The sequence below is a fragment of the Pelodiscus sinensis genome, chromosome 32, assembly GCF_052426305.1.
Source record: "Pelodiscus sinensis isolate ZL-2025 chromosome 32, ASM5242630v1, whole genome shotgun sequence".
Taxonomy (NCBI): domain Eukaryota; kingdom Metazoa; phylum Chordata; order Testudines; family Trionychidae; genus Pelodiscus; species Pelodiscus sinensis.
This window is the reverse complement of record NC_143083.1, coordinates 9,307,213-9,334,797: the sequence shown is the minus strand read 5'-3', so window position 1 is coordinate 9,334,797 and position 27,585 is coordinate 9,307,213. Positions and strand designations below refer to the sequence as shown.

The window sequence follows — 27,585 nt, the reverse complement described above, 5'->3', positions numbered from 1 at the left end:
ATCTCTCCCTGTGGCTGAGAGCAGGATCAGGGCTTCCTAGCGCAGCATGACAGGAAACACCAGCCCAGTGCATCCCCTTGCCCAGATTCAGAGGGTTCTGGGTGCGGTTACTGGAAATGCCTCGAAAACGCATTTCCCCACGTCTGTGCACCAAAGGGCAAACTGGCACTGTGGGAACACCCACGATCTGCAGGTGAAGCACGAAGAAAACCACCTTCCCCACCGCCCCACATCCTCCCCCAGCCCAGCTCCAGACAACACTTAATGAATTTAGTCTCTCAGCCCCCCAAGACAAACCTGCCTCATTATCTCCCCTGCCAGCAGGAGGGACCCTGTGACAGGCCCCCCTGGATCTCTGTGCTGACCCCAGGATTTGAACCAAGATGCTCTGGAATCCAAGCCCACCCCAGCCCCCATCTCAGACCTCCTGTGCTACCATCATCCCCATGTCAAGGCTTGCCAGCCAGCCAACCTCGACCTGCTGTGCATCTATATCTCCCGCCCTCATTGCTTTCTGGCTTCCTTCAGGCTGAAGCACATGGCCTGGCCTCCCTCGGCTCCTCTCCTTCGTTCAAATCTGGGCGGAAGAGTCATTTCTGTTATGCCCATGCAAGATGGGGAGTGAACTTGCCACCTCAGGATCTGAGAGCAGCAGCAGCAGCTGCCTGAGCTAAAGGACCAACCCCTCTTAACTAGCCCTAGAGAGGCTCAACTGGTGGAGCTACACTGGAGCGGGACAAAGCCCAGAAATGAATGGCTCTGGGGGGCACACGCCTCTTCTAAGGCATCCTGCTCGACCTTCTCCATCCCCATCATGGGGTGGGAGTGCCCGGCTCCTCCTAAAGCGGGGCTTTGCGCCTGCCAGCCCTCTCACCACATGCGCCACCCTGTGAGTGTCTCAGTCTCCGTCGACAAGGTCCTTTCACTTTGCACCCGCTCCCCTACAATGGTCCGGCCTTGCGGCCATAGTCCGTACAATATCCCTCCTCTTAGGGTAGTGAGGCCCAGTGGCCAGGGTCCTTTCCACCTGCTTCCTCGGGGGGGTGGGGCCTAGTGGCCTGAACCAGTTATCCCACCCTTCCCTTAGAGCAGTGAGGCCTAATGGCCTGAGTTTGCAGCAATTTCCTTCAAAGTAGGAATAAGATCCTCCAGAAAAGGGCGCTTTTTCCGGAGGATCGGGGCCAGTGTAGACGCTCTTTTCCGGCTTTTCTAAAAGCCGGAAAAAAGGCGGCGGACATTTTTATTTAAATGCCGCGGGGTGATATTTAAATCCCCCGCGGATTTCCCTATTACGACCTGTGAAATTAACATGCCCCTTTCGGAAAAGGGGCCAGTGTAGACGTAGCCTTAGAGTTCTTTAAAGGGGTTAACAAACATGCGGACAAGGGGGGATCCAGTAGATATAGTATACTTAGATTTTCAGAAAGCCTTTGACAAGGTCCCTCACCAAAGGCTCTTGTATAAATTACATGGCCATGGGATAAGAGGGAAGGTCCTTTCTTGGATTGAGAACTGGTTAAAAGACAGGAAACACAAGGGTAGGAATAAATGGTAAATTTTCAGATTGGAGAGGGGTAACTAGTGGCGTCCCCCAAGGGTCAGTCCTGGGACCAATCCTTTTCAACTTATTCATAAATGATCTGGAGAAAGGGGTAAGCAGTGAGGTGGTAAAGTTTGCAGATGATACCAAACTGTTTAGGATAGTCAAGACAGAAGCAGACCGTGAGGGACTCCAAGAAGATCTCACCAAACTGAGTGATTGGGCAACAAAATGGCAAATGAAATTTAATGTGGATAAGTGTAAAGTAATGCACATCAGGAAAAATAACCCCAACTATACGTACAGTATGATGGGGGCTAATTTGGCTATGACAAATCAGGAAAGAGATCTTGGAGTTATAGTGGATAGTTCTATGAAAACTTCAACACAGTGTGCAGCGGCGGTCAAAAAGGCAAATAGGATGCTAGGAATTATTAAGAAAGGGATAGAAAATAAGACCCAGAATATCTTACTGCCCCTGTATAAAACTATGGTACGCCCACATCTTGAATACTGTGTACAGATGTGGTCTCCTCAACTCAAAAAAGATATTTTGGCCTTAGAAAGGGTTCAGAAAAGGGCAACTAAAATGATTAGGGGTTTGGAACGGGTCCCACATGAGGAGAGGTTAAAGCGACTGGAACTTTTCAGTTTAGAAAAGAGGAGACTGAGGGGGGATATGATAGAGGTCTATAAAATCATGAATGGTGTGGAGAGAGCCGATAAAGAAAAGTTATTTATTAATTCCCTAAATAGAAGAACTAGAGGACACCAAATGAAATTAATGGGTAGCAGATTTAAAACTAATAAAAGAAAGTTCTTCTTCACACAGCGTGTAGTCAACCTGTGGAACTCCTTGCCAGAGGAGGCTGTGAAGGCTCGGACTATAATAGAGTTTAAAGAGAAGCTAGATAATTTCATGGAGGTTAGGTCCATAAAACGCTATTAGCCAGGGGATAAAATGGTGCCTTGGCCTCTGTTTGTCAGAGGCTGGAGAGGGATGGCAGGAGACAAATCGCTTGATCATTGTCTTCGGTTCACCCTCTCTGGGGCACCTGGTGCTGGCCACTGTCGGCAGACAGGCTACTGGGCTAGATGGACCTTTGGTCTGACCCAGTACGGCCGTTCTTATGTTCTTATGTTCTTATGTTCTAACACCTGAGCTCTCAGAATTTTCACCTCCGGGCCCTGGGCTACTTCCTACCAGCCTCCCTGACGTCAGCGTCTTCTCCAATCTCATCCCGTCTGAGGGCTTCCACGGCCGTTCTCTGCTGGCGGGCCTCTGCAGCACTGCCCATCTCCCAGCCTTCTTCCAGAGCTCTGGCAGCAGCCTCTTCCTCTGCGGTGGTCAGCCCTGACTGCGCTGCTCCACTGCCTTTATACCTGTCCTCCAGCTGGAGCAGCCCAACAGGGCTGTGGGCGTGGGGGGGGGGCTCTTTCAGCCAGATAACCCTGGTCGACTGCTTCAGGCCTAGTGCGGGGTTGGTACGCCCCGTCACAATCCCCAACACCGCTCTGGAAGAGGGGAGAGTGAGATCAGGAAATCTACGCCCCAGGAAAAAACAACAACCTCACAACAAGGCTAAACATGCTCTGGCCTCCCTGTGCGTCTTGCCTGTCCCTTGGACAGTGAGATCCTCGGGGTGGGGGGAGGACTGGAGGTGATGGACTCCAGCCAGCAATCCCTTTGAACAGGCAAGTTGCAGAGCACTTCCCAGAAAGGTTATAATAGAAACCGGCAGCTTCTTTGTCATTGCAATGTTTAAAGCCAGAGGGGCCCGTGTCGCCAAGAAAGCTACTGGCATGTTAGGCTGCATTAGGAGGAGCATGGCCAGCAGATCCAGAGAAGTGATTATTCCCTTTATTCGGCTTTGGTGAGGCCACATCTGGAGTACTGTGTCCAGTTCTGGGTCCCCCACTACAGAAAGGATGTGGACGCATTGGAGAGGGTCCAGCGGAGGGCAGCCAAAATGCTAAGGGAGCTGGAGCGCATGGCCTATGAGGAGAGACTGAGGGATTTGGGTTTGTTTAGTCTGCAGAAGAGAAGAGTGAGGGGGGATTTGAGAGCAGCCTTCAACTTCCTGAAGGGAGGTTCCAAAGAGGATGGAGAGAGGCTGTTCTCAGTGGTGACGGTGGCAGAACAAGGAGCAATGGTCTCAAGTTACAGTGGGAGAGGTCTAAGTTGGATATTAGGAAAAACTATTTCCCTAGGAGGGTGGTGAAGCACTGGAATGAGTTCCCTAGGGAGGGGGTGGAATCTCCATCCCTAGAGGTGTTTAAGTCTCAGCTTGACAAAGCCCAGGCTGGGTTGATTGAGTTGGGATTGGTCCTGCCTTGGGCAGGGGACTGGACTTGATGACCTCCTGAGATCTCTTCCAGCTCTAGGATTCTATGATTTAGAGCAGTGTTTCTTAAACTATGGGGTTTTTTTTTTGCTCAACAAAAAATCCCTGGTGTTCCTCATCAAAAAAAAGTATTGTTTGGTGTTCCTCGGTCTTAAAAAGTTTAAGAAACTTCTTTAGAGCATCTGGTCTGACCTCCTGTGTGTCATAGGCCATAGATTTCACTCTGGGCCCTGTCCTGAGCCTGCTAACTAGCGTTTGGGAGGCCCAATGACCTGAAGACATTAAGAGATGGCGAATCCACCCCTTCCTTTGGGAGCCTATTTCGTCGGTCAGCCGCCCCTGCTGTTAAACATCGGTGCTGGAAAATAACAGGATAATAACCTTCTACTCCTTCAAGGTTTGCATCCATCGATCTCAATGTGCTTAAGAAAGTAAGTACCATGATCCCCATTTTTCGGGAGAGGGGGACGACCAAGGCACGGAGGTTAGGTGACTTGGACCAATGTCACACAGCAAGTCAGGGCAAGAGCTGAGGGTACACCCTGGGCTTTCAAGTGCCCTGCCCCATGTTCTGGCCTCGGAAGGCCGGAAACAGCTCGATCTATACACGATACGGGATAAGATAAGGGCACGAGTCCAAGGCAACATCTTCTGACTGCCCCGGGAATGTTTCTGACACCCAGCGAGTGTGATTAATGCTGATGTGTTGGTTTAACAAAAGGGAAATCGCTCCTGAAAGTGGGTGAGAGGTCACCGTGAGATGGAGCGGCGGGGACTTTGCACTGCCGGGCCCAATGCCCACCTGGACGGGAGAACAACAAAAACATCGGGGTAATAGTTACCCTGCTCACCCCAGCCACCACGGCTCCCCGCCAGCTGTCAATCAGCGCAGAGTCCTCCAGCCCGTCACCCAATCAGAAGCAGGGAAGGTTTTGCAATCCTGGATGCTATTTCTGCTCTGCTGGAGTTTAAACTTTGCCACTGAGCAAAGGAAGCATTGGGGAGAAGGAGAGAGATTGGACTCATCCAGCCACCAGTGCGTCCCGGGGTTCACCGGGGACCCCCAGCCGGCGGTCTGTATCAGCAAAGCCACTGTGAGTGGGTGTTCGCTCTAGACAAAGGTGAGTTCATGGGCTTTTTTCTCCAGAAATTTGTCCCTTGGGTCTCTTTTCCTCGCCTATGGCTATCAGGTCTGCACAAACAACAGGACAAAGGTCGGGGCAGGGAGAGAGCAGGGCTCTGGCCAAAGAGGGATTCAACAACCCCCAATGGCTGTTCATAGCAAATTATTTAGCAGCTCCCATCCAGATTCCAGACTTAGAAGGTCCGGCTCAGGCCGGAGGCGTTTTTCATTCCGTTTTTTTAAACTTGCCCTCCAATATTCCTTGGTATTTTGCGTCGTCATTACAAGCCCGGAGTCCAGACCTGGCCATTGAAGATCTGACGCCTGGGAAATGTAATTGACGCTGGTCCCTGTTTATTGATTAGAGACAGAATTTTCACAGGAGACAGGCCGTCGGTGGCATGGTGCAAATTGATTGCGCTCGTTGTCACTCCACATTTGGGCCCCCAAATTAGTAGCCAGAATTTCCCAGAAGCTCAGCTAGCTCTTTGTGGCGCAACAGGGACTGGGAGAGGGGAGCGGGCTAAGGCTTGGAGTATCTGTCCTGTATTTAAGTACCTAGATGGGAGCTGAGGTCTGAAAAAAATTGGCCTCATAGCGATAGGGCACAGCTGGCTGGGAACTGATTTTTCTTTTTTTGTACCTGCAAAAGATCTCGAGGAAAACCCACAAGATTTTTTCCAGCTTTGCCCTCTGAAGTTTTTAAGGGGTTGCTGCAAAACAGAAACATTTTGGCCAGCCCAAACCCGACCCAAAAGGCTGGGATTGTGGTCAGGCAGCCGGCTGGCTGAAAATGGAAACATTGTCCAGTTTTTTAACAAAAGGCCCCCGATGTCTTCAAAATGGAAAGCTGTTTGTCGTTGGACAATGGACTGGAACAAAAACCCATCATGGGCATTGCTGTGTTGTGCTCGCAGCAATGACAAATTAACGGGCCCCAGTTTGCTCGGAGGGGGGGGACCAGGAGGAGTTCAGCGGGAGTCCGTGGCCCTTGCGCTAGCCTTGCACAGGTGCAATTCTATCAGCTTCAGAGTCTTTCTGGTGTCCGACACAAGCGAGTGCAGAAGCAGCCCATGGCTCTGGATTCATACCAGGGAAACAGCCAAAGTTACGGGCAGCTTTGGCTCCGATCAAGTGTACGATCAGTTTTACGTCTGCTGTCCCCTTCCACAGGTCAGCCGCTCCTGCCCCTAGAGCGGGAACGACCCAAAGCCAAGGGGCTGTTTTCTGCCTCGCTCTCTCTCTGGCGAGCCTAAAATAGAGATGTGAAGTGTCAGCTGAAAGGCACTCAACTGGATCCCGCCTCCTGGGCACCCCGTGGGCAGCCCCAGTGCCCCACTGAGCTATGGGGCAGGAGAATCAGCCATGAAATCATCGCTGATCTATCCAGGCAGGGGTCAGCTCAGAGGGTCCTGGTGGCCTGGGATGTAGCAAGGATGCTCCAGGTCCCAGCACCTACCTGAGGCAGCCGGGTGGGCTATTGGGTGCTTTGGACACTTCTGTCCAGCCCAGGGTCCTTGCTCCATGGCTGGGGCAGCCGCTGCCTCTCGGTGGATGGTGCCTCCAGGGGCTCAGCAAAATGGGATTGGCACATGCAGGAAGGAGTCTGGCATGTGCCCATTCCCAGAGACCCGCCGTATGGAGAACAGCTGATCCCTGGGGATCCAGCAGGGTGAAGCCTGCAAGCATGGAGCAGTTTGGAGAGACCTTTATTAGTCACCAGCTTGCCCCACAGCTCTCCCTCCTGCATGGAAGTGAGGTGGGGAGGCTTAAGGCTTAAGACTTCTTGGGTGTCCCTGTGCCATTCCCCACGGCCACTGGGCATCCCAGTGGAGCAACTGGGAGAGAGCTCTGCTGTACAATGACATTTCCTGTTTCTTAAGCTAACAGAGAATCTCCCTTGAATACTGGCAGTATAGGGGCTATGAAACACATTGCAGATATTTGGCTCCCTTCCATTAGCAGTTCCTGGTGCACGCACACACCCAAAGACACCCTCCTCCCCCTCAATTCTTTGTGTCTACCGAACAGCCATGATTTTCAGCAGTGACTAGCGATTTTGGGTCCCCAGACCTGGGACACTGTAAAGGGACCTGCTTGTCACTCCTCCCCTCCCAGTATCACTCATCCCCTTGGGGAATACTGGCCTGTCTTTCTCTCCGCTTGGGCATGGAGGGAAGCCCTGGGCCAGCCTAGGCTGCCTGGGGGGAGGCAGGGGAGAGCGCTGTAGTGTTGGTCCCTGACAGCTGGGGGCGCTGCTGGAGACGCAGCCACGGCCGTAGCAGAAGTTCAGGCAGAGGAAAAGCTGAAGGGTCAGAGTCCGGCAGTAAATGCGGCTCCAGTCGGACTGAGCGGGGTGGGGGGTGTTTCTGGGAAGAGGCAATAAACCGCAGAGACTGGGTTCTGCTCCGTGGCCAGTGCAGAGACAGGGGAAGGACCCGAATGCTCCCCTGGGGCCCCACTGCCGGGTCCAGTCCCAAAGAAAGGGCCGGCGGGGAAACCCCATCCCAATGCTGCGGGGACATGGCACGTGCGAAGCAAGGAGCTGATGAAACTGAGAGAGGAGGACCTGGGGCGGGTGGGGATTCCCCAGGGGAGGCCAACAGGAGGGATTTCCCCTTCCTGTCCCATCTCTCACTATATCCCTGAGCCCCCTGCTGACCCCCCCCCCCCAGCTCTGTGCCCCAAGCGCCTCACAGAGTCGTCGTCCCCCCCCCCCGTGGCCCAGGGAGCTGGCCTGGCCTGAGGCTGCTGTCTCTCCCCAGCAGACATGGCCTCCAGCTGCCAGCTGGGCAGCATTGACAGCCTGGAGCTGCTGGACCTGCTCTTTGACCGACAGGACGGGATCCTTCGGAACGTGGAGTTCGGGAGCCGAGCGGCCGGCTGGCCCGGGGCAGAGCAGAGCGTGAGTGCCCCCTCCCCCGCACCTGGGGCCGGTGAGGGAGGCAGGGCCATGGGGCTCTCAGGGGACCCCTCTCTGCCTGGGAGGCCGACAAGTCACTGACCAATCAGATGGGTGCAGTGCACTAGTGCCAGGATGGAGCCCCGCCCCCTGGGGTGCACATCAGCCCCGCCCCCACCCTGATGCACTGGGAGCCCCACCCCTTTGAGTGCACATCAGCCCTGCCCCCACCTGGGTGCATTGGGATCCCCACCCCTACTCTAGTGCCCGGAGCCGGAGCCCCACCCCAGGCTGGTCGTGCCCTGGCCATGCCATGCTCCCCCCGCCCCCTTCCGAGGGTGATTCGTCTCGTTGCCCTCTCTTCTCCAGCTGCTGCCCGGTGGCCAGGAGAACGAGGATTTCCTCAGCTCCATCCTGGGCTCCGGGGACTCCAGCGCCGACTCCCCGAACTGGTCCCCAGCAGCCAGCGACAGCGGCATCTCCGAAGACCCAAACTCGGACCAGCTCGACAGTCCCCAGCACTATGTGCCCACAGGCAGCCCGGGGGGCTCCTCGGACGGGGGGCCCGGTGAGCCAGCGTATCCCTACCAGGAATCCTGCCAGGCCCAGCCCGCCCTCGGCCTGCCTGGCACGGACCTGCGGGAGGCCGAAGTCTCCATAGATCTCGGTGAGTTCAGGTGTGGAGCTGGGGGGCTCGGTGGGGAGCCTGGGGTACAGAGATCTGGGGGGCTCAATGGGCAGCCCGGGGTACAGAGAACTGGGGGGCTCAATGGGGAGCCTGGGGTACAGAGAACTGGGGGGGCTCAGATGAGATTGTGGGGTGCAGAGAGCTAGGGGGTTCAGATGGGATCATGGGGTGCAGAGAGCTGGGGGGCTCAGATGGGATCGTGGGGTGCAGAGAGCTGGGGGGCTCAGATGGGATCGTGGGGTGCAGAGATCTGGGGGCTCAGAGGGGATCATGGGGTGCAGATATCTGGGGGGCTCAGATGGGATTGTGGGGTGCAGAGAGCTAGGGGGTTCAGATGGGATCGTGGGGTGCAGAGAGCTGGGGGGCTCAGATGGGATCGTGGGGTGCAGAGAGCTGGGGGCTCAGATGGGATCGTGGGGTACAGAGATCTGGGGGGCTCAGATGGGATCGTGGGGTGCAGAGCGCTGGGGGCTCAGGGGAAGCCCGGGGTTCAGAACGTGGGGCTCCCTGGGCCCGGACGGATGTGCACGCAGCCAGCGCATGGGGCTGAGCTGCCCATCCCGAGCACAGAAACTCATCCAGTCTTGGGCTCTTGCCAGTAAAACCCTGAGTCGCCAGCAGATGGCGGTGAGTCCCGCGGGTTCAGCCAGCCCTGGCAAAGGGAGGCGCAGCCCCGGCAGCTGGGGGTCTGGTAGCTGGAGCCCCGAGCCCCAGGCTCCGCCAGCAGAGACAGTAACTGAGCTCCCCGCTCGGGGCCGACACTCCGTCGCCCGCCCTGTGTCGCCCGGGGATTGGCTCCCCAGGGCGCGGGAGGAGCCGCTGCTCTGCTCCGGTTCCGGCTGTGAACCCGGGTGCCAAGCAGGAGGCGCCAGGCCCAGCAGCCTGAGCCGGGGGAGTCCTGCAGGGAGCTCGGGGTGTGGAGGAGGAAATCGCTCAGCTGGCCCATGGCGCCGATCCCACTGACTCCACGTCTCCCCTTGGCCTTCCCCCCAGACCTGTGGAACCCGGGGTTCTTCTCAAAGAGTCCGGACCTGCCTGCTCCTGCGCAGATCGCAGCTTCCTGCACCCTGACAGTCAAGGACCTGCTGCTGTCCAGCAGCTGCGACATGGTGAGAGGCCTTGTGCTGCACCTGCCCATCCCACCCGCTCTCCATCCATCCACTGTCCATCCGTCTGTCCGTCCATCCATCCGCCCGCCTGTCCCCAACCGCTCTCCATCCATCCACTGTCCATCCGTCCATCCGCCTCCCACCTGTCCCCACCCACTCTCCATCCATCCGTCCATCCGCCTCCCACCTGTCCCCACCCACTCTCCATCCATCCACTCTCCATCCCTCCATCCGTTCATCCGCCCGCCCACCTGTCCCAACCCGCTCTCCATCCATCCATCTGTCCATCCAACCATCCGTCCATCCATCTGCCCTCCCACCTGTCCCCACCCACTCTCCATCCATTCATCTGTCCATCCAACCATCCGTCCATCCACCTGTCCCCACCTGCTCTCCGTCCATCCGTCCATCTGTCCATCCATCCGTCCATCCATCCATCCATCCACCCGCCCACCCACCTGTCCCCACCTGCTCTCCGTCCATCCTCCTGTCCCCACCCCTCCGTCGCAATCTCACTGTATCCATCCGTCTGCCAATCCATCCACCCACCTCTCTGTATCCTCCAGCCACCCTCCGCAGCCCCCCAATGTCCCCCCAGCTCCCCCCTGGCTCTGCAATGACTGGATTGCAGGTCAGGCCCAAAGAGCCCCAGGCTGTCTCGCCCTGCACCTTGCGCCGCCATTGGCACCCGTGTAGAACGTCTCTTTGCCCTCCCTGTGCCTGTTGTACGCCTCACTGAGCTGCAGGACAAGGGCAAACTGGGCCCGTCCCGTGGGAATTAGGGGATGGTCTGGGCTCCCGTGGGGGCTGGGCACAGAGCAAGCAGGTGCTGTGAAAAGCGTCCTTCCCTAGGGCAGCGCCTTCCCCCCCCAGCGCCCCTCAGCCCTGGCCCTGCAGCCCTGCCCCCGCTGTTCCAGCCTGGCCCCCCCACAGCGCCCCTCAGCCCTGACCCTGCAGCCCTGCCCCCGCTGTTCCAGCCTGGCCCCCCCACAGCGCCCCTCAGCCCTGGCCCTGCAGCCCTGCCTCCGCTATTCCAGCCTGCCCCCCCCAGCGCCCCTCAGCCCTGGCCCTGCAGCCCTGCCCCCACTATTCCAGCCTGCACCCCCCAGCACCCCTCAGCCCTGACCCTGCAGCTCTGCCCCCGCTATTCCAGCCTGCCCCCCCACAGCGCCCCTCAGCCCTGGCCCTGCAGCCTTGAATTTTCCTGACCCTTCCAGCGCGAGGTCAGCAGAGGGGCCCGGTGGGCTCTCCCTGCCCGGGGGATGGTCCCGCCAGCTGACCCTGTGGGAACCCAGGGGAAGCAGAACCCCTGGTGACGGGCAGGGCACCCCCGGGGGTAACGCAGGGCTGATGCCGTTGCAGCAGCAGCAGCAGCTGATGAGCCCCGTGCTGCTGAGACAGGCCCACGGGCTCTGCCAGGAGCTGGTGCTGACGGAGGACGAGAAGAAGCTGCTGGGCAAGGAAGGCGTCACGCTGCCCACCCAGCTGCCCCTCACCAAGGTGAGGAGAGACCAGGGACAGGATCCCGTGGGGCCCCCTTTGCCCCGAGCCTTCTCCTTCCTGCGCGGGGAGAGTAGGGCTGTAAAATCCCCTTAATCGGTTACCCGGTGAACCGGTCGGTCTAACCAGGTAACCGCTCAGCCTGGGGCTGGCAGGGAGCCGCTCCAGTCCGACTGGGCCGCCGGGTAAGCATAGCTGGTCAGCGCCACCTGCTAAGAGTGATACTTACCGGTTAACCGGTCACATCCCGCGTGGCGAGCCAGCTGGGCCGGCGTGGAGGGGTGGGGGCATGGAGGGCTCCCTGCTGGGACACTGTGGACTCAGCCGTAGGTTCTGGCCTGGTGTTGGCATGGCGACGTGCCGTGGGCGCTGAGGACCCGGTCCAGGCCTGGAGTAGGCCCAGGCAGCGCCACCGATCCCAGCAGTGTGGTGGTACCCTCTTCCCCCAGGGTGCAGTGTGGGGGAGCCTGGCGGGAGGGACAGCGAATGGGGGCATCCGGTAGGACAGGTCTTCCCTAGGCCCTGGGGGAAGCGGGTTATTCACATAGAAGGGATCAGCCCAGGGAAGGAGAGCAGAGAATCCGGTTCGTTCACAAGTCCCCCTCTTGGTGCCTCAGTTTCCCATCCTGGGGGAGTATCAGGTAACGGCTCTCCGCAGAGCATTCCAGACCCCCAGTGAAAGGCACACAGCATTATCCGTTCTCCAGGCCACGGGGGGCTGGGGCAGGGCTGGAAGGATCCCAGCCAGGAATCCCCCCCAGTGCCCGTGGGCCGGTGTCTGCCCTTCTCTCTGCAGTACGAGGAGCGGGTGCTGAAGAAGATCCGCAGGAAGATCCGTAACAAGCAGTCGGCTCAGGAGAGCCGGAAGAAGAAGAAGGAGTACATCGACGGGCTGGAGAGCCGGTGAGACCCGGAGCAGCCTCCTGCCGGGGCTGTCTGCCTCAGGCCTGCGGGGGCTGGGCCCCACCCTGCACCTCAGGAGTCATTTACCCACCGCCGGGGGGCAAAACGCGCCCTTGGCAGCGCAGGCGGGAACCTGCTCCACACCCCTAGGGAGTTCCCAGCCAGCCCTGTCCCCATCTCCATCCTGCCCCCATGTCCCATCTCTGCCCAGTGGCAGTGATGCTTGTGGGTCCAGGGGGTGGGGTTCAGGGAGGGGGCAGGGAGGGAGCACGTGGGGCACCCCATTTAAGAAGGCAGTGCATCTCCCAAGTGCTAAGCCTCTGCCCCCTCCCCCGGTTCCTCTCTGCCCCCTCCGCCAGTTCCAACTCACCCCCCCCCCCACCCCCGCCGGCTCATGTCTCCTCCCGTGTCTCCCCCAGGATGTCAGCCTGCACGGCACAGAACCAGGAGCTGCAAAGAAAAGTGCTGCACTTGGAGAAGCAGAACTCGTGAGTCCGGCTCCCTGCTCCCGCCGTGGGGGGATGGGGGTTCTGCCTCCCCTGTGAGCCGAGGAAGCGGCTGATCCAGCCGCCAGACGGACACGCACAGACCCAGAGAGCCGAGTTAGCTCTCAGCTCTGGGGCCTTGGCCATCCTGGCTGGGACGAGAGATGAGCCCAGGCCGTCGGCTTCGATCCAGGGCTTTGATCCAGGCCGCTCTCTGGTTCCGAATGCCCCGCACCATGGGTCTGACTGGGGGGGTCTCTTCCCCTTCCAGGTCTCTCCTGGAGCAGCTGAGGAAAGTCCAGGCCCTCGTGGTGCAGTCGACCAGCAAAGCCGCCCAGACGGGGACCTGCATCGCGGTGGGTGGAGACGCCTGCTGACGCCTCTTCCCATTTGCCCCCTCTCTGCTGAAGCCCCCAAGGGGGGCTGGGCCTAGCTTTTGGGGAGCAGGGGGCTCTGTTGGGTATGACCTAATGGGGCCCCTCTATCTCCCATCCCCCCACTGCTGTCGCTGCCTCCATGTAGCCACAAGGCCCCAGCCCGGCCTGCCACCCCTGCCCCTAGCAAGGCCCTGGGTGTTTCGGGGACTCCACCGCCATCGCCCCGGGAGCCAGGAGGGGGGGCAAGAGAGCGGCCTAGGGAGCAGGGCAGCTAGTCAGGAGAAGGCTCCAGGGGGTTGAGCCCCGTTAAACGAGACCTGGATCCAACAGGCCTTCCTGTCTGCCCCCCGCAAAACACCAGGGACCTCCCAGCCAGAGCCCTCCCCCAGCATGACACTGAGGAACTCTCCCTCCCCCGCCTCCGGAACCAGGACTTGTCTCCTTTCCACGGCCGAGGGCCCGAAATTCCTCCAGGGGCCGGCTCGGCTCCGCAGCAGCTGGGAATTGCAGCGCTCCCCCCTCCCCCCCAGCTCCGTCATTGCCCCTGCACTGCGGGTGCACTTCGTCAGAGCGCAGGCTCCGGTTCCCTGGCCGCTGGCCACAGGATGGCGCCCCAATGCCACAGAAATGGGCACGGGAGAGGAAGGGCAGATGGACCGGTAGGCGGAGGAGGGGGGAGGGGAGGAAGATGGAGGCAGACACAGTATGACTGGGAATGGACAGAGGCGTATGAAGGGGGCTGGATGGACAGACAGACATTGGAGCATGAATGGGCCTGCATGGACAGACAGACACAAGGGCGCAAAGGGGGCCGGGATGGACAGACAGACATTAGGGTGTGAATGGGCAGGGATGGACAGACAGACATTAGGGCGTGAAGGGGGCTGGATGGACAGACAGACATTAGGGTGTGAATGGGCCGGGATGGACAGACAGGCATTGGGGTATGAATGGCACTGGATGGACAGACAGACATTAGGACGTGAAGGGGACTGGATGGACAGACAGACACAGACTCATGACCTGCTCCCAGTGTCCCTAGGGAAGTTGAAGTAGATCCTCTGGCTGGCACCAATGTTCCCCGTCTCCTGCCTCACCCCCCCCCCCCCCGAAAGGGGGTGGGGGCCCAGCTGACACCTCTCTCCCTCGGGCTCGCAGGTGCTGCTGCTCTCCTTCGCCCTGATCGTCTTCCCCTCCATCAGCCCCTTCGCCTCCAGTAAAGCGGAGCCGGAAGGCGCCTTCGGACCGGTGAGAGGTATGCACTGGCAGTGTGCAGAACACAGCGGGAGCCCAGAACCAGCCGGCTGCCCCCTGGGAGCTAAGGCGTCCTGCACAGACCCCCAGGCGATGGGCCATGGGGTTGGGAGACAGGACAGCTGGCTTCCAAGCCCAGCCCTGTCATGGATCGCTAGGTGACCTTGGCCAAGGCACTGTCCCCAGGCCCGTGCCTCGGTTTCCCCATCTGTGGCACCAGGAACATACTGACATGAGATGACATTGGTGGAGGGGGAAGCAGGTGGAGCCCTTCTCCACAGGCCATGATCCTGCCCCCACCAATCAGGTGCTGCCTTCCCAATCAATATGAACCCAAGGAGCTTTACATCGCCATGTGCTTCCATTACAATTCCCACGGCACTGGGTTTGCCCTGTCCAGGCTGAGTGCTGGCCCCTGCCTCCCTAAAAGCCCGATGGCGTTTACCCTAGACATTGGGTCTTTTTCACTCCCGGGGCCACGAGCACTGCGGCGTTGCTGTGTGCTGTTCAATAGTTACCCCATCCCACCCCAGAAGTGGCTGCCTTTCAGTACAGGGCGTGACCCCCCAGGCAGCATTGCCATGTGCTATTATGCAGCCGTCACGTTCCACCCCAGAGGTGGCTGCCTTGCAGTGGTGGGTGGAGCAATTTCCGTGCCGGGTAAAGCTCCATCGAGTGCAAGACGATTCTCCCAACAGGTGGGGCGGGGGGGAGGGCCCGGTGCGTGGTGGGAGGGGCACCGCTGTTGCAGAATGGTGATGGGGGGCTGGCACTGGGAGACGGGCCACTGATCGGACTCGTCTCCCCTCCCCCCCCATGACAGTGTTCTCCAGGTCGCTCCATAATGACGCCTCCTCCCGGGTGGTCTATGCCCTGATGAAAGACGGCGCCGAGAGCCCCGAGGAGCCGGAGAAGCCCGTGTGGACGGAGTACGCTGGCGAGGTGCAGGGCGAGCCCCAGGGCGTCCTCGGCAAATTCCTCCGCAGCCACGGGCTCGCCAGGCCCCCGGCGGAGGCTCCGCAGAGCAACGGGACGGGGGCCCTCCCGCCGGACGGACACTCGGACTTGGAGGGGCTGAGGCACGACGACCCCGCCACAGGCCACGGCCCAGCCTCAGTGGCTTGGACAGAGCCCAGCCAAGCCAGCCGGGCGCTGCTGGAGGCAGCCGAGGAGCTATGACCGCCCCCCCGCCGCCTCCCCCACGCCCTGCCTGAGCGAGGCTGCGAACGGGAGGGCGGGGAGCTAGCCAGGACCCCGTCTGGGGGGCCACTGACAGGAGTGGGGGTGGGGCAGCGTGTGTGTGGCGAAAGAGTGAGAGAAGGGGGTGGGGGGGAGGGGAGCCGCTGGCTCCTCTGAGGCTCCAGCATCCTCCAGCGGCCACGTCACCAGCCCAGGGCTGCAGGGAACCGGAGGACAAAGGAACAAGGCCTAGCTGGCCCCCTCCAGCCTCCCACCCCCCAGTCTGGGACTGGCTGAGCAAGCACGGGGCTCCCCTCTTCCCCCCCCCCCCCAGTTCCCTAGAGATTCTGAGGGCTGGGAGGTTTCCCTGTGAATTGTCTTACATTTCCCCGTATTGCCACCCCCCCCCCCCCCGGCTACGCCCCTGGGGCATCGCAGACATTTAGCCGGGCGTGGCCACACCCCAGCCCTGCCCGGCGTCTGTGACTCTTCACTCTGCCCCCTCGGCTTTGGGAGGGAAGGTGGGGCTCAGGCGCTCCGTCCCCTCGCTGGCCCGGGGCGGTGGGCAGAAAGCGAGGGGGGGAGATGGGATCTGGAGTCCGGAGGGAAGGGATGCAGCTGGGGGAGAGTGCTGGGGGGCCATGCAACTTCCACACAGGATTCGGTCCTGTCCGAGAGAGGTGCCAGGGCAGCCGCTAAGGGGAAACTGGGCCCCCTGTGACAAGGGCAGGGGAAGGGCTGGAAAAACACAGGGGGCCCTCCCCAGTGTCTATGGGGAGAGCATTAGCTGCTTAATGCTCCAGAAAGACCCCAGGGACCCAGGCAAGGGGGCTGGAACGCAAGCAGCTGGGGCCCTAGCTCCGCCTGCTCCTAGCGCTGCCTCTCCTGGGGCTCACTGAGGGGGTGGGGAATTGGCCAGGCACAGCTGGGAGGAGGGGGGCGGGTAGCCCCTCAGGAGCCAGGAGCTGAGCTCCGTGACTCCCACCCGCCCTGGAGTTCAGTGAAGCAGCACGGACTACACCTGGCAGCTGAGATGCAGCAGGCCCCGTCAGCCCTGCGCTGGGATCCGGCTCCGCTGCCAGGCAGCGTGGGGGTGTCTGGAGCTGTACGTGTGTAGGAGAGCGGCTGTCTGACTGCATGTGCACAAGGGTCCTCGACAACCCCACCCGCCAGCCGCGGAACCCCCTAAGCAGGGCGGGCGAACCCCACCTGGGGGCCTTCCCCCCCTCCTTGGGGAGCCCACTTCTCAGGACAATAGCAGCCGGGAGAGTGGGGGGCACAGGGAGAACCCCGAGGGAGACCTGCAAAATCCAGCTGTGTCCCTAGCTAGGATCCTTGGCCAGGATGGGGGACACGCTGTGATTCTTTCCCAGGGATGTCCCAGAGGAGCTGGGCCATGGGGTGTTTCTCTGTGTCGGGGAGTGGTTGGTTTTTTTAAGCTTGATGTTTTGTCTCCTAATAAAATATTTTGGAAGGAGCCGCTGTGGAGTTGGGCCGGGATGGTACCAGGAGGAGGGGCAGGGTCGGCCTGCGACATTCCACCCCCCCTCCCCGCATGCTTCCCGTGACCGGCTTTCCAGCTGTGCAGAGGATCTGAAAATCCTCTGGGGACGGGCCTCCCTTCTCCTGCACAGGGCCGGCCTGTCCATAGAGGCGAACTAGGCGGTCGCCTAGGATGCCAAGTTAAATGGGGCGCCAAATGGTGGCGCAATATGGTTGAGGGGTTTGGAGGTGGGGGCGCCGGTTGCTGGCAGCTAGTCTAGGGCCGCTCCTGCTCCTGCAGACGCCCTTGTAGCCAGGAGGAAACCCTGACCCGACTTCTCACTCCACCAGTGCCCTGGCTTTATGATGTCCCCATGGCTTGGGGAGGGGGGGCAGCAAGAGAGCAGGGGCGGGGTAAAGGGTAAGATTAACCCCTGGGAGGGGTGAGAGGCGGGGGAAGGGAGAGGGATCTGCTGACAGGGCCTGACCAGTGCATATGTTCGTAGAGAGCTGGACAACAGAGCAAGGGTCGGGTGGCACTTCCTGGTTGGCACAGGCTGCGGGCACCTGGCTCATTGAGACTGGCAGACCCATGGGGACGAAGGAGGAGGGGACAGGTGCAGAGATGGCCGGGCACTGTGCAATTCAGTCTGGCAGTGGGAATAAGGAGGTGTCGGCCTTTCCTGGCTGGGGACATGGCTGCAAATCCGTGTCTGCGTCACAGATGCAACCCCCGCTCTGCAGAGTAGCAGGGGGCGCTGCTGGCCTGCCAGCTGGCAGCTCCCCCCTTCCTTGCTCAGGGGAGATAGCCAAGTCCACCAGCCCCATTGCTGGCTGACTGCCTCTGTTACCCAGGGCCGAGCCGAGCCGGGCAGGGCAATGAATTCCCAATAGATTCAGTCTTCAGTCTCGCAGGGTGCGTCTGCGCCCGCGGTGTCCAACATGCTAGCCGCAGGGGTCGGCAACCTGTTCAGAGAGCCAAACATGAACATTCAGAACAAGGGGTCTGTTCGCATGGCGGAATGCCCATTTGCATGACTGAAAATCTACAACATCCTATTATTGATCATTGACACAACGATTAATAAGAGCACCAACGAAACATTGTACTCACAGACTATTTAATGGGACTTCTGCTGCTGCAACTTTTCACACGTTTCTTTGACGTTTTCATCATAACTGGTCAAATCCAGCTTCATGCAGGCATTCAGGCTGTCTTCTGTCAATCTTATGGCAAGGGCTGGGGATGTGGGGGTGCAGAAGTCTGGGTTGGGGTGTATGAGGGGCTCAGGGCAGGAGATTGGGGTATATGATGGATGCAGGCCACAAGATTGGGGTGTGTGGGTGGTGTAGGAGTGTTATGGCAGGGGACTGGGGATGTGGGGGGGTGCATGAGTTTGGGGATGTGGGGGGCTCAGGGCAGGGGGTTCAGGTGGATGATGGGCTCAGGGTTGGTGTGGGAGGGGGTGCAGGAACATTATGACTGCATCCAGATGGGGGCTGGGCTCCAAGTATGGGCTTGTTGGTCAGCCTTCATTTTTAAATCAGGGAACCTTTTTTGGGTCGGGGCCACTGACCCACAGAAAAATCAGTTGGGGACCACACAAGTTAGAAGCAAAAAAAACAACCAACCCTTCAACTCTCCCCCCCCCGCTTTCACTGATGAGACCCCCAACTGCAACACCTCTCTCCCCTGGTGCTCCAGCCCCATGGTGGGGCGAGGGGCAGGGAGGCCTGAGGTTCAAGGCCTCAGGCCAGATTTATTCTTCTGAGGCTCCAGGGTTAGTGGATTTTCTGCCTCACCCCCAGGCTCTGGCTTGGAGCCAGAAATGAAGGGTTAAGTGTGCAGGACAGGACCGCCACTGAATGGGATAGGGATGGGAGTGCAGGATCTAGGCATGGGGTGGGGTGTAGGAGAGGGTGAGGGGTGAGGTCTGGCCATGGGGCAGGGGGATTTTGGCCAGGGGACAGAAGGCAGGGGGTCTCTGGCCATGGGGCTGGGGGCACAAGTGGCCAGGGGGAAGGCTGTCTGGCCAGGGGAGGGTGAGGGAGGGAGTGGGGGTTTGGGCATTTACTTGTTTTCATGCCACGTGGCAGGCACCATGTAACGTACCAGCCTCCAGGAAGGAGGGGAACAAAAATAGTGCGCAGGGAGCCATTTTTGGCTGCTTGTTTCTCGCATGCAGGGGGTGGGGGAGGAAGGAAAACACTATTGCTCTGAGCCATTTTTAGCTCTGCTTGTTCCCTGCATGCTGGATCTGGCAGGGAGGCTCAGGGCTTTCTCCCACTGTGGCCCCCAGTCTCCACAGGAGGCCAGTGCTGGTGTTCCAATACTGGGGAGGGGAGGCTGCCGTGAGGCTGTAATACCAGTGATGACTCCCTGCTGCAGGAGGAGCAAGGGGGGGGGGGCTGAGTTGGGGCTAGTTCACAATAGCAGTAGCCATGGACACCGCGGTTCTACACTGTTAATGGTCGTGTCAACCTGCCCTTAGAGTCTCCATCACCAGGACTCTTGGCTCTGGTAGGACCCAACCCCGGGACAGTCGATCGCCCCTCTACAGCCTGATTCACGTAGTGTTTGCGCCCCACACAGTGCACCCGGTCTGGGGTGGTCCCAAAACACAGTCCTGCACCACAAACCAGCTGCTCCAGCATCTTCCGCCACACCCAGGAGTTGGTCCCCCCGCCCTCTCAGTCTCAGCAGGACAGCCACCCACCCAGAAAGTGCAGCAAACTGGGGAGCTGAGACCCACTGGGCTGCTGAGCAAGGTGGGAGGGGGCCCTGCTGTGCACCCCTGGAGGGGGAGGGGCCTCAGGCAGAAGGGACGGGCCTTGGATCAGCCAGCCCTCAGCACCACCCAGAGCACACTGCACTGTGCCCCCCCCCACCCTCAGCCACCTGTGGACCGCAGCATGCAGGGCTCTGGTGGTGATTTAAAGGGTGACAGTCCCAGCCCCACCATTGCTGCTGGGAGCCTGAGGCCCTTTTAAATTGTCAGGCCCCGGGGCAGCTGGGGAAGGGGCTGGCTTTTCCTCTGTGTGTGTACAGCACCTAGCGCAGTGGGTCTCTCCTCTTGGCTGGGGGGCCCTTGGCCCCACCATAACAACACAGAGCTCCCAGGATCAGGTCCTTTTGCCATGCTGCATAACTCCGCGTGAGTTTTGCCAAGTAAGGAGCACAGGATCAAAGGGGGGGGGCAGGGAGGCTTCCTAAGTGGGGCGTCAATGCAGAGGCACCGTGTGGACGGAGCCCTCCCAGCACAGCCGGTGCCCTTTGCAGAATACGTGACTGCCAAGTGGCTATACCCAGCCAGGGCTCTGCACCAAAATGCCAACAGCCACTTCTCACCCTTTTGGGTTGAATGTGTGTGGGGGGGTGGGGGGCTGATAAAAAAGGCACCAGCCACCGGCGCTGTAATTATTGCCGTGGCGGGGAAGAAAATTACAACCTCGCCCAAGGACGCCTTGTCAGGCTTGCAAGCGGCTGCCAGTCCCATTGGTGGTGGGGAGAGGGGCGCTGATTTGCAAGTCATTGGTTTCGCTCTGAGCTGCGGAAGCCGGGAGGGTGTGTGTGTGTGGGGGGGGGGGTCATTTGTATTCCGGTCACAGGGAGCGAGCTGGCTGAGTGTGACCCAGCAGGGACAGAGGAGTGGGGGGACAAGGCGGGGGGAGGGGGGAAGATGAGCCACCTTGGAAGGGAAAGCCGGTGACTCTATGCAACACAACCCTAGGCTGACCTATACTAGGTTGTCTTGCAGCCACTGCATGCAGCGGTGCCGGTCTACACACCCCACCTGGGGTCCATGCTGTGTGTCCCTTGCACTGGCTACGAGGGGCTGCTGGGAGCTGAGAACCCGTCTCTTTGCTCTGCTAGCAGTTCCCTGACAGGACCCTGGTGGCCTAGACTTCCCTGTTCCCTGCCGGACTGCAAAGGAGCTGTCAGGACTCAGGACGGGAGGGGAAGCCACGTACCCAAGGTTACTCCACAGATCAGCGCTCAGCTCTGTGCCCAAGTCCCCTCGTGCAGAGCAGGGCTGGGGGTTTGATCCCCCATCTGTATCCATGTCCCTGTGTCAATTCATGGAATCCAAGAACAGAACCTCCCCCCCTGACTTACTGCTGGACCCAAACCCATCACAGCCCTGCCAGCATTCCCCGGCAGCCCCCCGCAGAGGGGAGCTTATGGCCTGTGTCATAGCAGCCCCTCTGCTGCCCTCATGTGAAGACCCACATTGGATTTAAGTAGGGCCTGGCCTCCCGCACAAGCAGAATTTCAGCCTTTGTGTTCTGCAGTGGCTGCTTGTTTAGGTCACAGCTGACTTCTGCTCCCTGAGCGGGTGGCTTTCTAGCACTGACCACCGGCCGGCAGGGCCAATTGCAATCTGACACATGACACCCAGCACTTTTCCTCTGCAGAGCTCAAAGCTCTTTACCAAGGAGGTTGGGGTGTCAGCCCCCTTTTACAGAGGGGGAAACAGAGGCATGGAGTGTGGCTGGGACATGCCCAAAGTCGCCTGCAAGTCAGTGGCACTGACCTCCATGGCTCAGTTGTGGAGAAACACGTAGAAGCTGGAAGAGCCCTCAGGAGTCATCAAGTCCAACCCCCTGCCCAAAGCAGGACCAACCCCAACTAAATCATCCCAGCCAGGGCTTTGTCAAGCTAGGACTTAAAAACCTCTAGGGCTGGAGGGAGATTCCACCCCCTCCCTAGGTAACCCATTCCAGTGCTTCCCCACCCTCCTAGTGAAATAGTTTTTCCTAATATCCAACCTAGACCTCTCCCACTGTAACTTGAGCCCATTGCTCCTTGTTCTGCCATCTGTCCCCACTGAGAACAGCCTCTCTCCATCCTCTGTGGAACCCTCCTTTGGAACCCTGTCGTCAAATCCCCCCCCCCCCACTCTCCTCTCCTGCAGACTAAAGTCCAACGCAAACGCAGCACAGTCGAATTCATGGAAATCGAAGCTTGCTTTGAGACCAGAGCCGCTTTCGGCAGGCCATTCTCTGGCTGTTCAGCTCTACCGACTCCCAGGACACCTGGAACCCCCCAGGATCCCATTTGCAGATGTGATCTCCCAAAAAGACCCTTTCAATTGCTCCGTTCCGTGTCACCTCTGCTGAGCGGGACAGTGGAGCTGCAGCAGCTGGGCTGGCGACAATGGAAACTGCCAGTTTGTATTTCATGGGCACCACCCAGTCAATATTGGCAGCCACTGGGGGTGGCGGGGAACCTGCTGGTGCTCTGCCTCTTGGGCACCGGAGCCCACCGGAGATGGTCCAGCGATGTGACTTTCTTTGAGCTCAACCTGGCAGTGACAGACTTCCAGTTCGTTCTTACCTTGCCTTTTGGGGCACTGGACGTCAGCTGGCCCTTTGGCAAGGCCGTGTGCAAGCTGATCCCCTTGGCCTCAGCCATGAGCATGTACGCCAGCGCCTTCTTCCACGCAGCCATGAGCATGGCCCGCTTCAGCTCCGGGGTGTCCTCCCCAAAGGCCCCCAGGGCTCCTCCTCTAGGGGCAGGGCTAAGGCAGTGGGTGCCACCCTCTGGCTCTCTGCTGCTGTAGCCACCTTGCCACATGCCGTCTTCTCCGCCGCTGTCTCCAGGCAGGAGCTCTGCCTGCTCAAGTTCCCAGAGCTGGGAGACCTTGACCCCCAGTTCCTGCTGGGCTTTGTCCTCAGCCTGGCCATCATCTCGGCTTGCTGCTTCCTCCTCCTCTGGATCCTGGGCAGGATGAGGCTGAGTTGCTGCCTCCCCCCCCCCCCCCCCCGAGGAGATCCAGGGTCACCAGGTCAGTCACCATCTTGGTGCTCTGCTTCTTCGTCTGCTGGCTCCCCAGCCAAGCCCTGACAGCCTGGAGCATCGTCATCAAGTTCAGCCTGGTGCCCTTCCCCAAGCCATCTCCTACACCCAGCCGCACTCTTCCCCATCACCAGGGGCCTGGCCCACACCAACAGCGGCCTCAACGCCACCCTCTACTGCAGGGCTGCTCAACTTTGGAAGCCCCAGGGGCCACAATGACACTCAGAGCACATGCCGAGGGCCGCAACTTAAGTGTGGTTGCATATTCATGCAAATATATATGCAAATATATGCAAATAGCTTCTTTCACACTGTCAGGCATGAATACAAAGCACTTCCCACAATGCCCCGGTGCTCCCAGCACCTCCTCCCTGGGGGCTAGAAACGCCGACACCCCACACCCGTCTGTTCCAGCCAGCCTGTCCGCTTGCCTCTTTCAGTGCTCGCCTCGCCTGGGGGACGCCTCGCCGCTTTGGAGCGTGTTCCCAGGAGGCCGTGTGTTGAGCCCCGTGTAAGCCCAGACCTCATCGTGGGCGTGTTGCGTAGCCCTGTCTGGTGAGAAGGGAGTCTCGAGAGGTGCTGAAGGGGATCCCTTCCTTCAGCCAAGGACCAGCAAAGCCCATTGCAGGCCGGGCAAGGCCCTGCTGGCCCAGGGGAAACTGCCCCAGCCCCTGTGCTGCGGGTGAGGCCCCCTGAGGCTCTGGGTTACAGCCTGGGACAGCTGGGGTCTCTCCGGGACTCGGTGCCAACCCTGCCCCTCCCCCTCCCTCCTTTTGTCCAATCCGATTGCCAGTTCTCCTCCTGCTTTGGGCATGGACAGCGCCTCGTGCCCCAAGTGGCGATCCCAAAGGGGGGGCACTCCCAGGTACATGGGGGCAGGGCGGTCCATTGGGTGCTGTGCGCGGGGGGGTGGAGCGGAGTGGAGTCTGTGGGGCCCGGAGTACAAATGCCACCAAATGGGGAGTTGGGGGGGGGGGGTCTAGTGGTTCTGTGCAAGTGACGTGGGGGCCAAGTGTTTGGGGGACAAGGCCCCTGGAGACCGGCTCGGCTCCGGGGGGGGGTGGGTGGGTCTCCGGGCTACCGGTTCCCCGTTCCCACAGGGAGCAGAGGGGCGAGTGTGTGCGGGGGGCAGGCGAGTCTCTGTCCCGCTCTTCCCCCGACGTGCGGCTGCGAGGCCCCGGGCCAAGGGTTTCAGCACCCGGGACAGCTCCGGCGCAGCTAGGGAGGGACCCCCAGGCGGAGCTGGGCTGTGGGCGGCTGCTCCGTCCGACTCCCCGCTGCCCGGGGACGGGGGCTGGCGGCTGCCAGGAGCCATGCTGGGGCGGAGGCAGCGGCCGCCCTGCTCCGAGAGAGGCACGGGGGGGGGGGGGGGGAGAGCCGTTCGTGCCCCCCAAAGCCGGGAGCGGGGCAGAGCCCGCGAGTCTCTCGGAGAAGCCACTAAAAGAGGCGGGGAAGGGGGTACAAGCGCTGTTTCTATATTGCTGCTGGGCTGCGAGTGTGTGTGTGTGAATGGGGGTGGGTGGACGGGTGGGTTGAAGCGTGTGGATGTGTGTGCTGGTGTGTATGCGTTGTGGGGAGGTGGGTGTGTTGTGGGGATGGTGGAGTGTGTGTTGGTGTGAGTGTGTGTGTGTGTGTGTGTATGTTGACGTGTGAAGAGCATGTGCATGTTGATGTGTGTGTTGTGTGGATGTTGGGGTGTGTGGGGGGGTACTGAAGTGTGTGTGTTGGTGTGAGTGTGCTCGTGTGTATGTGTTGTGGGGAGGTGGGTATGTTGTGTGTAGGTTGGCGTGTGCATGTTGATGTGTGTGTTGTGTGGATGTTGGGGTGTGTGAGGGGGTTGGGGTGTGTGTGTGAGTGTGTGTATGTGTGTATGTGTGCGTGTGTGTGTGTGTGTTGTGGGGATGGTGGAGTGTGTGTTGGTGTGAGTGTGTGTGTGTATGTTGGCATGTATTGGAGCATGTGCATGTTGATGTGTGTGTGTGGGGGGGGTGTTGAAGTGTGTGTGCTGGGGTGAGTGTGTGTGTGTTGAGATATGTGTGTTGGTGTGTGTTGTAGCATGTGGATGTTGGAGGGGGTGGGGGGTGTTGAAGTGTGTGTGTTGGGGTGAGAGTGTGTGTTGTGGATGTGTCATGTATAGGTGTGTGAAGGTACGTCTGTGTTGGTGAATGAAAGCAAGTCACAGTGTGTGACACACCCCAGCCCTGTGCTCACACGCCCCCGATCAGACCCCCTGGCAGAAAAGACAAGTCCTGCTCCCAGGAGCCCTCAGCCCCTTTTCTCCTGGCCTGGCACAGAGACGTTCTGAGCAGGGGGACCGGCCACAGGCAGTGGGGAGCCGGGAGCTGCGATCGGACTCTGATCAGTGCCTTGGGGCAGAGGCACCACCGGGCTGTCTGCAGCTGGGGCCCTTGGCCCCCCCATCACTGCAGCACAAAATCTGTGGCTGCTATTGACCCCGTGAGCGTCACAACCCCTCGGGCGCCCTTAGAGCCCAGCTGCAGGGAGGATGCAGCTGCTGGGGGCAAGTCGGTGGCTGCAGAGCGGCTGGGCTCAGCCCGGCTGCCTTGTGTTAGGCCGGTTGGTGCCATGTCCTCAGACAGCAGCCTGGAGGGGGAGGGCACCCCCTTGCAAACGTGGCATGCACAGTCACAAGCAGGGCACCCCAAGGGCCCTGAGCAACACCCCATGCTCCAGAGGAAGCGGCAAGGAAAGCCACCCCTCCCCCGCTTATTGCTCGTTGGGACCCCGTTGGGTACAATGGGCTGAAGCCAGGCCTGGGGATGTCAAGGGAGCTGCAGGAGCTTTACCCAGATCTCCACACTCTGGGGTGCCCAGGGGCTTGTTCCACCTCCTCCCCTCCCCTCTGGCCTGTCTCAGCCCCTGCTGCTCCCATCTCCCAGCGAGGCCGTAAGCCAGGCCGCCTGCACAGGGTCCATGAGTCTAGGGCTTGCCCCAGAGCTCCTGTCACTTACAGGGATGAGCCGCTGGCTCCCCCGGAGCAGCGCTGCCATAGCCGAGGGTCAAAAGCTCCGTGCCCCTTGTTTGCAGGGGCAGCTGGCGGGCGTGGAGCACGCTGGAAATCCAGCCAGTTCAGCTAGCGGCCTCAGTGGAAGCTGTGAGCTTCTGAAAATCCACCTCTTAGGTCGGGGTGGGCAGGCCCCAGGGTGATCCCTTCAACCAGCGGGTGGTGAAATTTTCCCTTTGTATTAGCACCGACCACACCAAATGACCAGCCTGATTTTCTGCAGCACCCAAGTTAATTATCTAACACAGTTGCAGGTGGAGGGGCAAAGCCAGGGAGTTAAAGGCCCCAGCAATAACAACCATACCCAGCAAAGCGCTGGGGCTCCCCTAGGAATACCAAGGATTGGGAAGCCCCTGCTCTCGCCTCTTCCGATGGGTTAGTCAACAGTGGCCTGAGTCTCTTGTTGGAGGCGACAGCTGCTGCTGCTTCTGGTGGTGGTGAGCTGCAGCCTCTTTCAACACCCCCTCTGGAGAACTAGCAAACTCAACCCACGGCGTGCACCCCATCCCAGCTGCGGCACCGTGGGCCCTTTCCCGGCACCCCTGCCTCCCACTCTAATTCACTGGAAAAGTTTCAGAGGGGGAGCCGTGTTAGTCTGTAACTGAAAACACCTAAACAACCAATAGTCCTGCAGCACCTTAGAGACTAACAAAACATGTAAGTGGTCTCGTGAGCTTTCCTGGGAAGTGGGCTGTGCCCACAAAAGCTCATGATACCAGTTACATGTTTTGTTACTCTCTAAGGTGCTGCAGGACTATTGGTTAAGTGTTTTCCCTGGAAAAGGGGCTCAAATATTGCGATCGTTTGGGCTAAGCCTCATTGGAACAACGATGTCACCACTGCCCTTTGTTTAGGCGAAGAGACGATGGGAGATTCAGAAATTAGAACCACGTAGGCAGGAGGGCCTCGGGGGTATTTGGAGAAGGGAGCAGGTGCTGGTGTGTAGGAAAGAAGCAGACCCAGAGAAGGGAGAGCCAAGGAAGAATGAAGGCCGGGGGCACACCCCTCGGGCAAAGCCTCGAGAGCACTTTTTGGGCAGAGGGCCGGCTAAAAATGGGCGTGGAGCGGGCAAGCAAAGAAATTGGGAGATAAATCGTACCTGATACGTCCGATGATGACATGCAAACTTTGGGAGTGGGGCCATTCTCCATCAGTTCCGCTTAACAGCCGGGAACAAGATGTTGACAGGGGGAGACAAGCCAGAGCCCTCATGGAATACATCAATATTCCGTGTGCCTCTGTAATGCTCATTTCTGGCGAATTCTGCCCCGCTGCGATTATCCCCCAGTGCTGTCAGCCACACGATCCGCACACCAAGCGGACAGCCTCGGCACAAGGTCAATTTGCCGTTAGACACCGTCTTCCATTTTACCAACCCTCTTCAAACAAGTGCTCGCGCTGGGAAAGATGAACAACACACGAGTCCCCAGAGACCACGCTCCAGAGGACAGAATCCGCAGCACCACCTCTTTCCACAGCAAAGAGCAGCCGAAGTCGGAGCTCTGTGGGATTGAACCGGATTTCCCGGGAACCTAGCAAGCCCTCAAGAGGCAGAGTGACGGACAGAGGCCAAAGTTTCATAAACTGCCAGTGAAAATGGCCAGGCGCATCTTCTAGAACGATAGATTTCCTCCAGGCCAGGAAAAGGACAAAAGAATCAGGAGGAAGTCTTTGCAGGGGAAAAGCATAAAGCCCGACTCGTCTAGACTACATCCCTCTTTCGAAAGAGAGATGTAAATGAGCCCGAACAAAAGTGCAAATGAAGCATAGATTTAAATATCCCGCACTTCATTTGCATATTCGCAGCCGATCAGTTTCGAAAAAGGGTATTTTGAAAATGAAAGCGCAGTCTAGACGTGGGAGTACGGGATCT

The 27,585-nt window shown here is 59.4% G+C and overlaps 1 protein-coding gene and 1 pseudogene across 3 annotated transcripts; both read left to right on the top strand.

Moving 5' to 3' along the window:
• The first annotated feature begins 4,846 nt into the window (after positions 1–4,846).
• Positions 4,847–16,882, top strand: CREB3L3 (cAMP responsive element binding protein 3 like 3). 3 transcript variants are annotated; one of them, XM_075903012.2, is made up of 10 exons: positions 4,847–5,006; positions 7,774–7,913; positions 8,280–8,577; positions 9,592–9,707; positions 11,070–11,207; positions 12,004–12,110; positions 12,530–12,598; positions 12,867–12,951; positions 14,131–14,227; positions 15,050–16,882. In XM_075903012.2, the coding sequence occupies exons 2-10, from the start codon at positions 7,779–7,781 to the stop codon at positions 15,403–15,405; spliced, it is 1,401 nt and encodes a 466-aa protein (XP_075759127.2). In that variant the 5' UTR covers positions 4,847–5,006; positions 7,774–7,778; the 3' UTR covers positions 15,406–16,882. The 3 variants fall into 3 exon arrangements, with proteins under 3 accessions (XP_075759127.2, XP_089631107.1, XP_075759128.2); XM_089774981.1 differs by having other exon boundaries at positions 4,848–5,006; positions 7,777–7,913; positions 11,073–11,207; XM_075903013.2 differs by having other exon boundaries at positions 4,848–5,006; positions 7,777–7,913.
• Positions 16,883–21,839: 4,957 nt separating this feature from the next.
• LOC142819058 (relaxin-3 receptor 1-like) lies at positions 21,840–22,906 on the top strand (annotated as a pseudogene).
• The last annotated feature ends 4,679 nt before the right edge of the window (positions 22,907–27,585 follow it).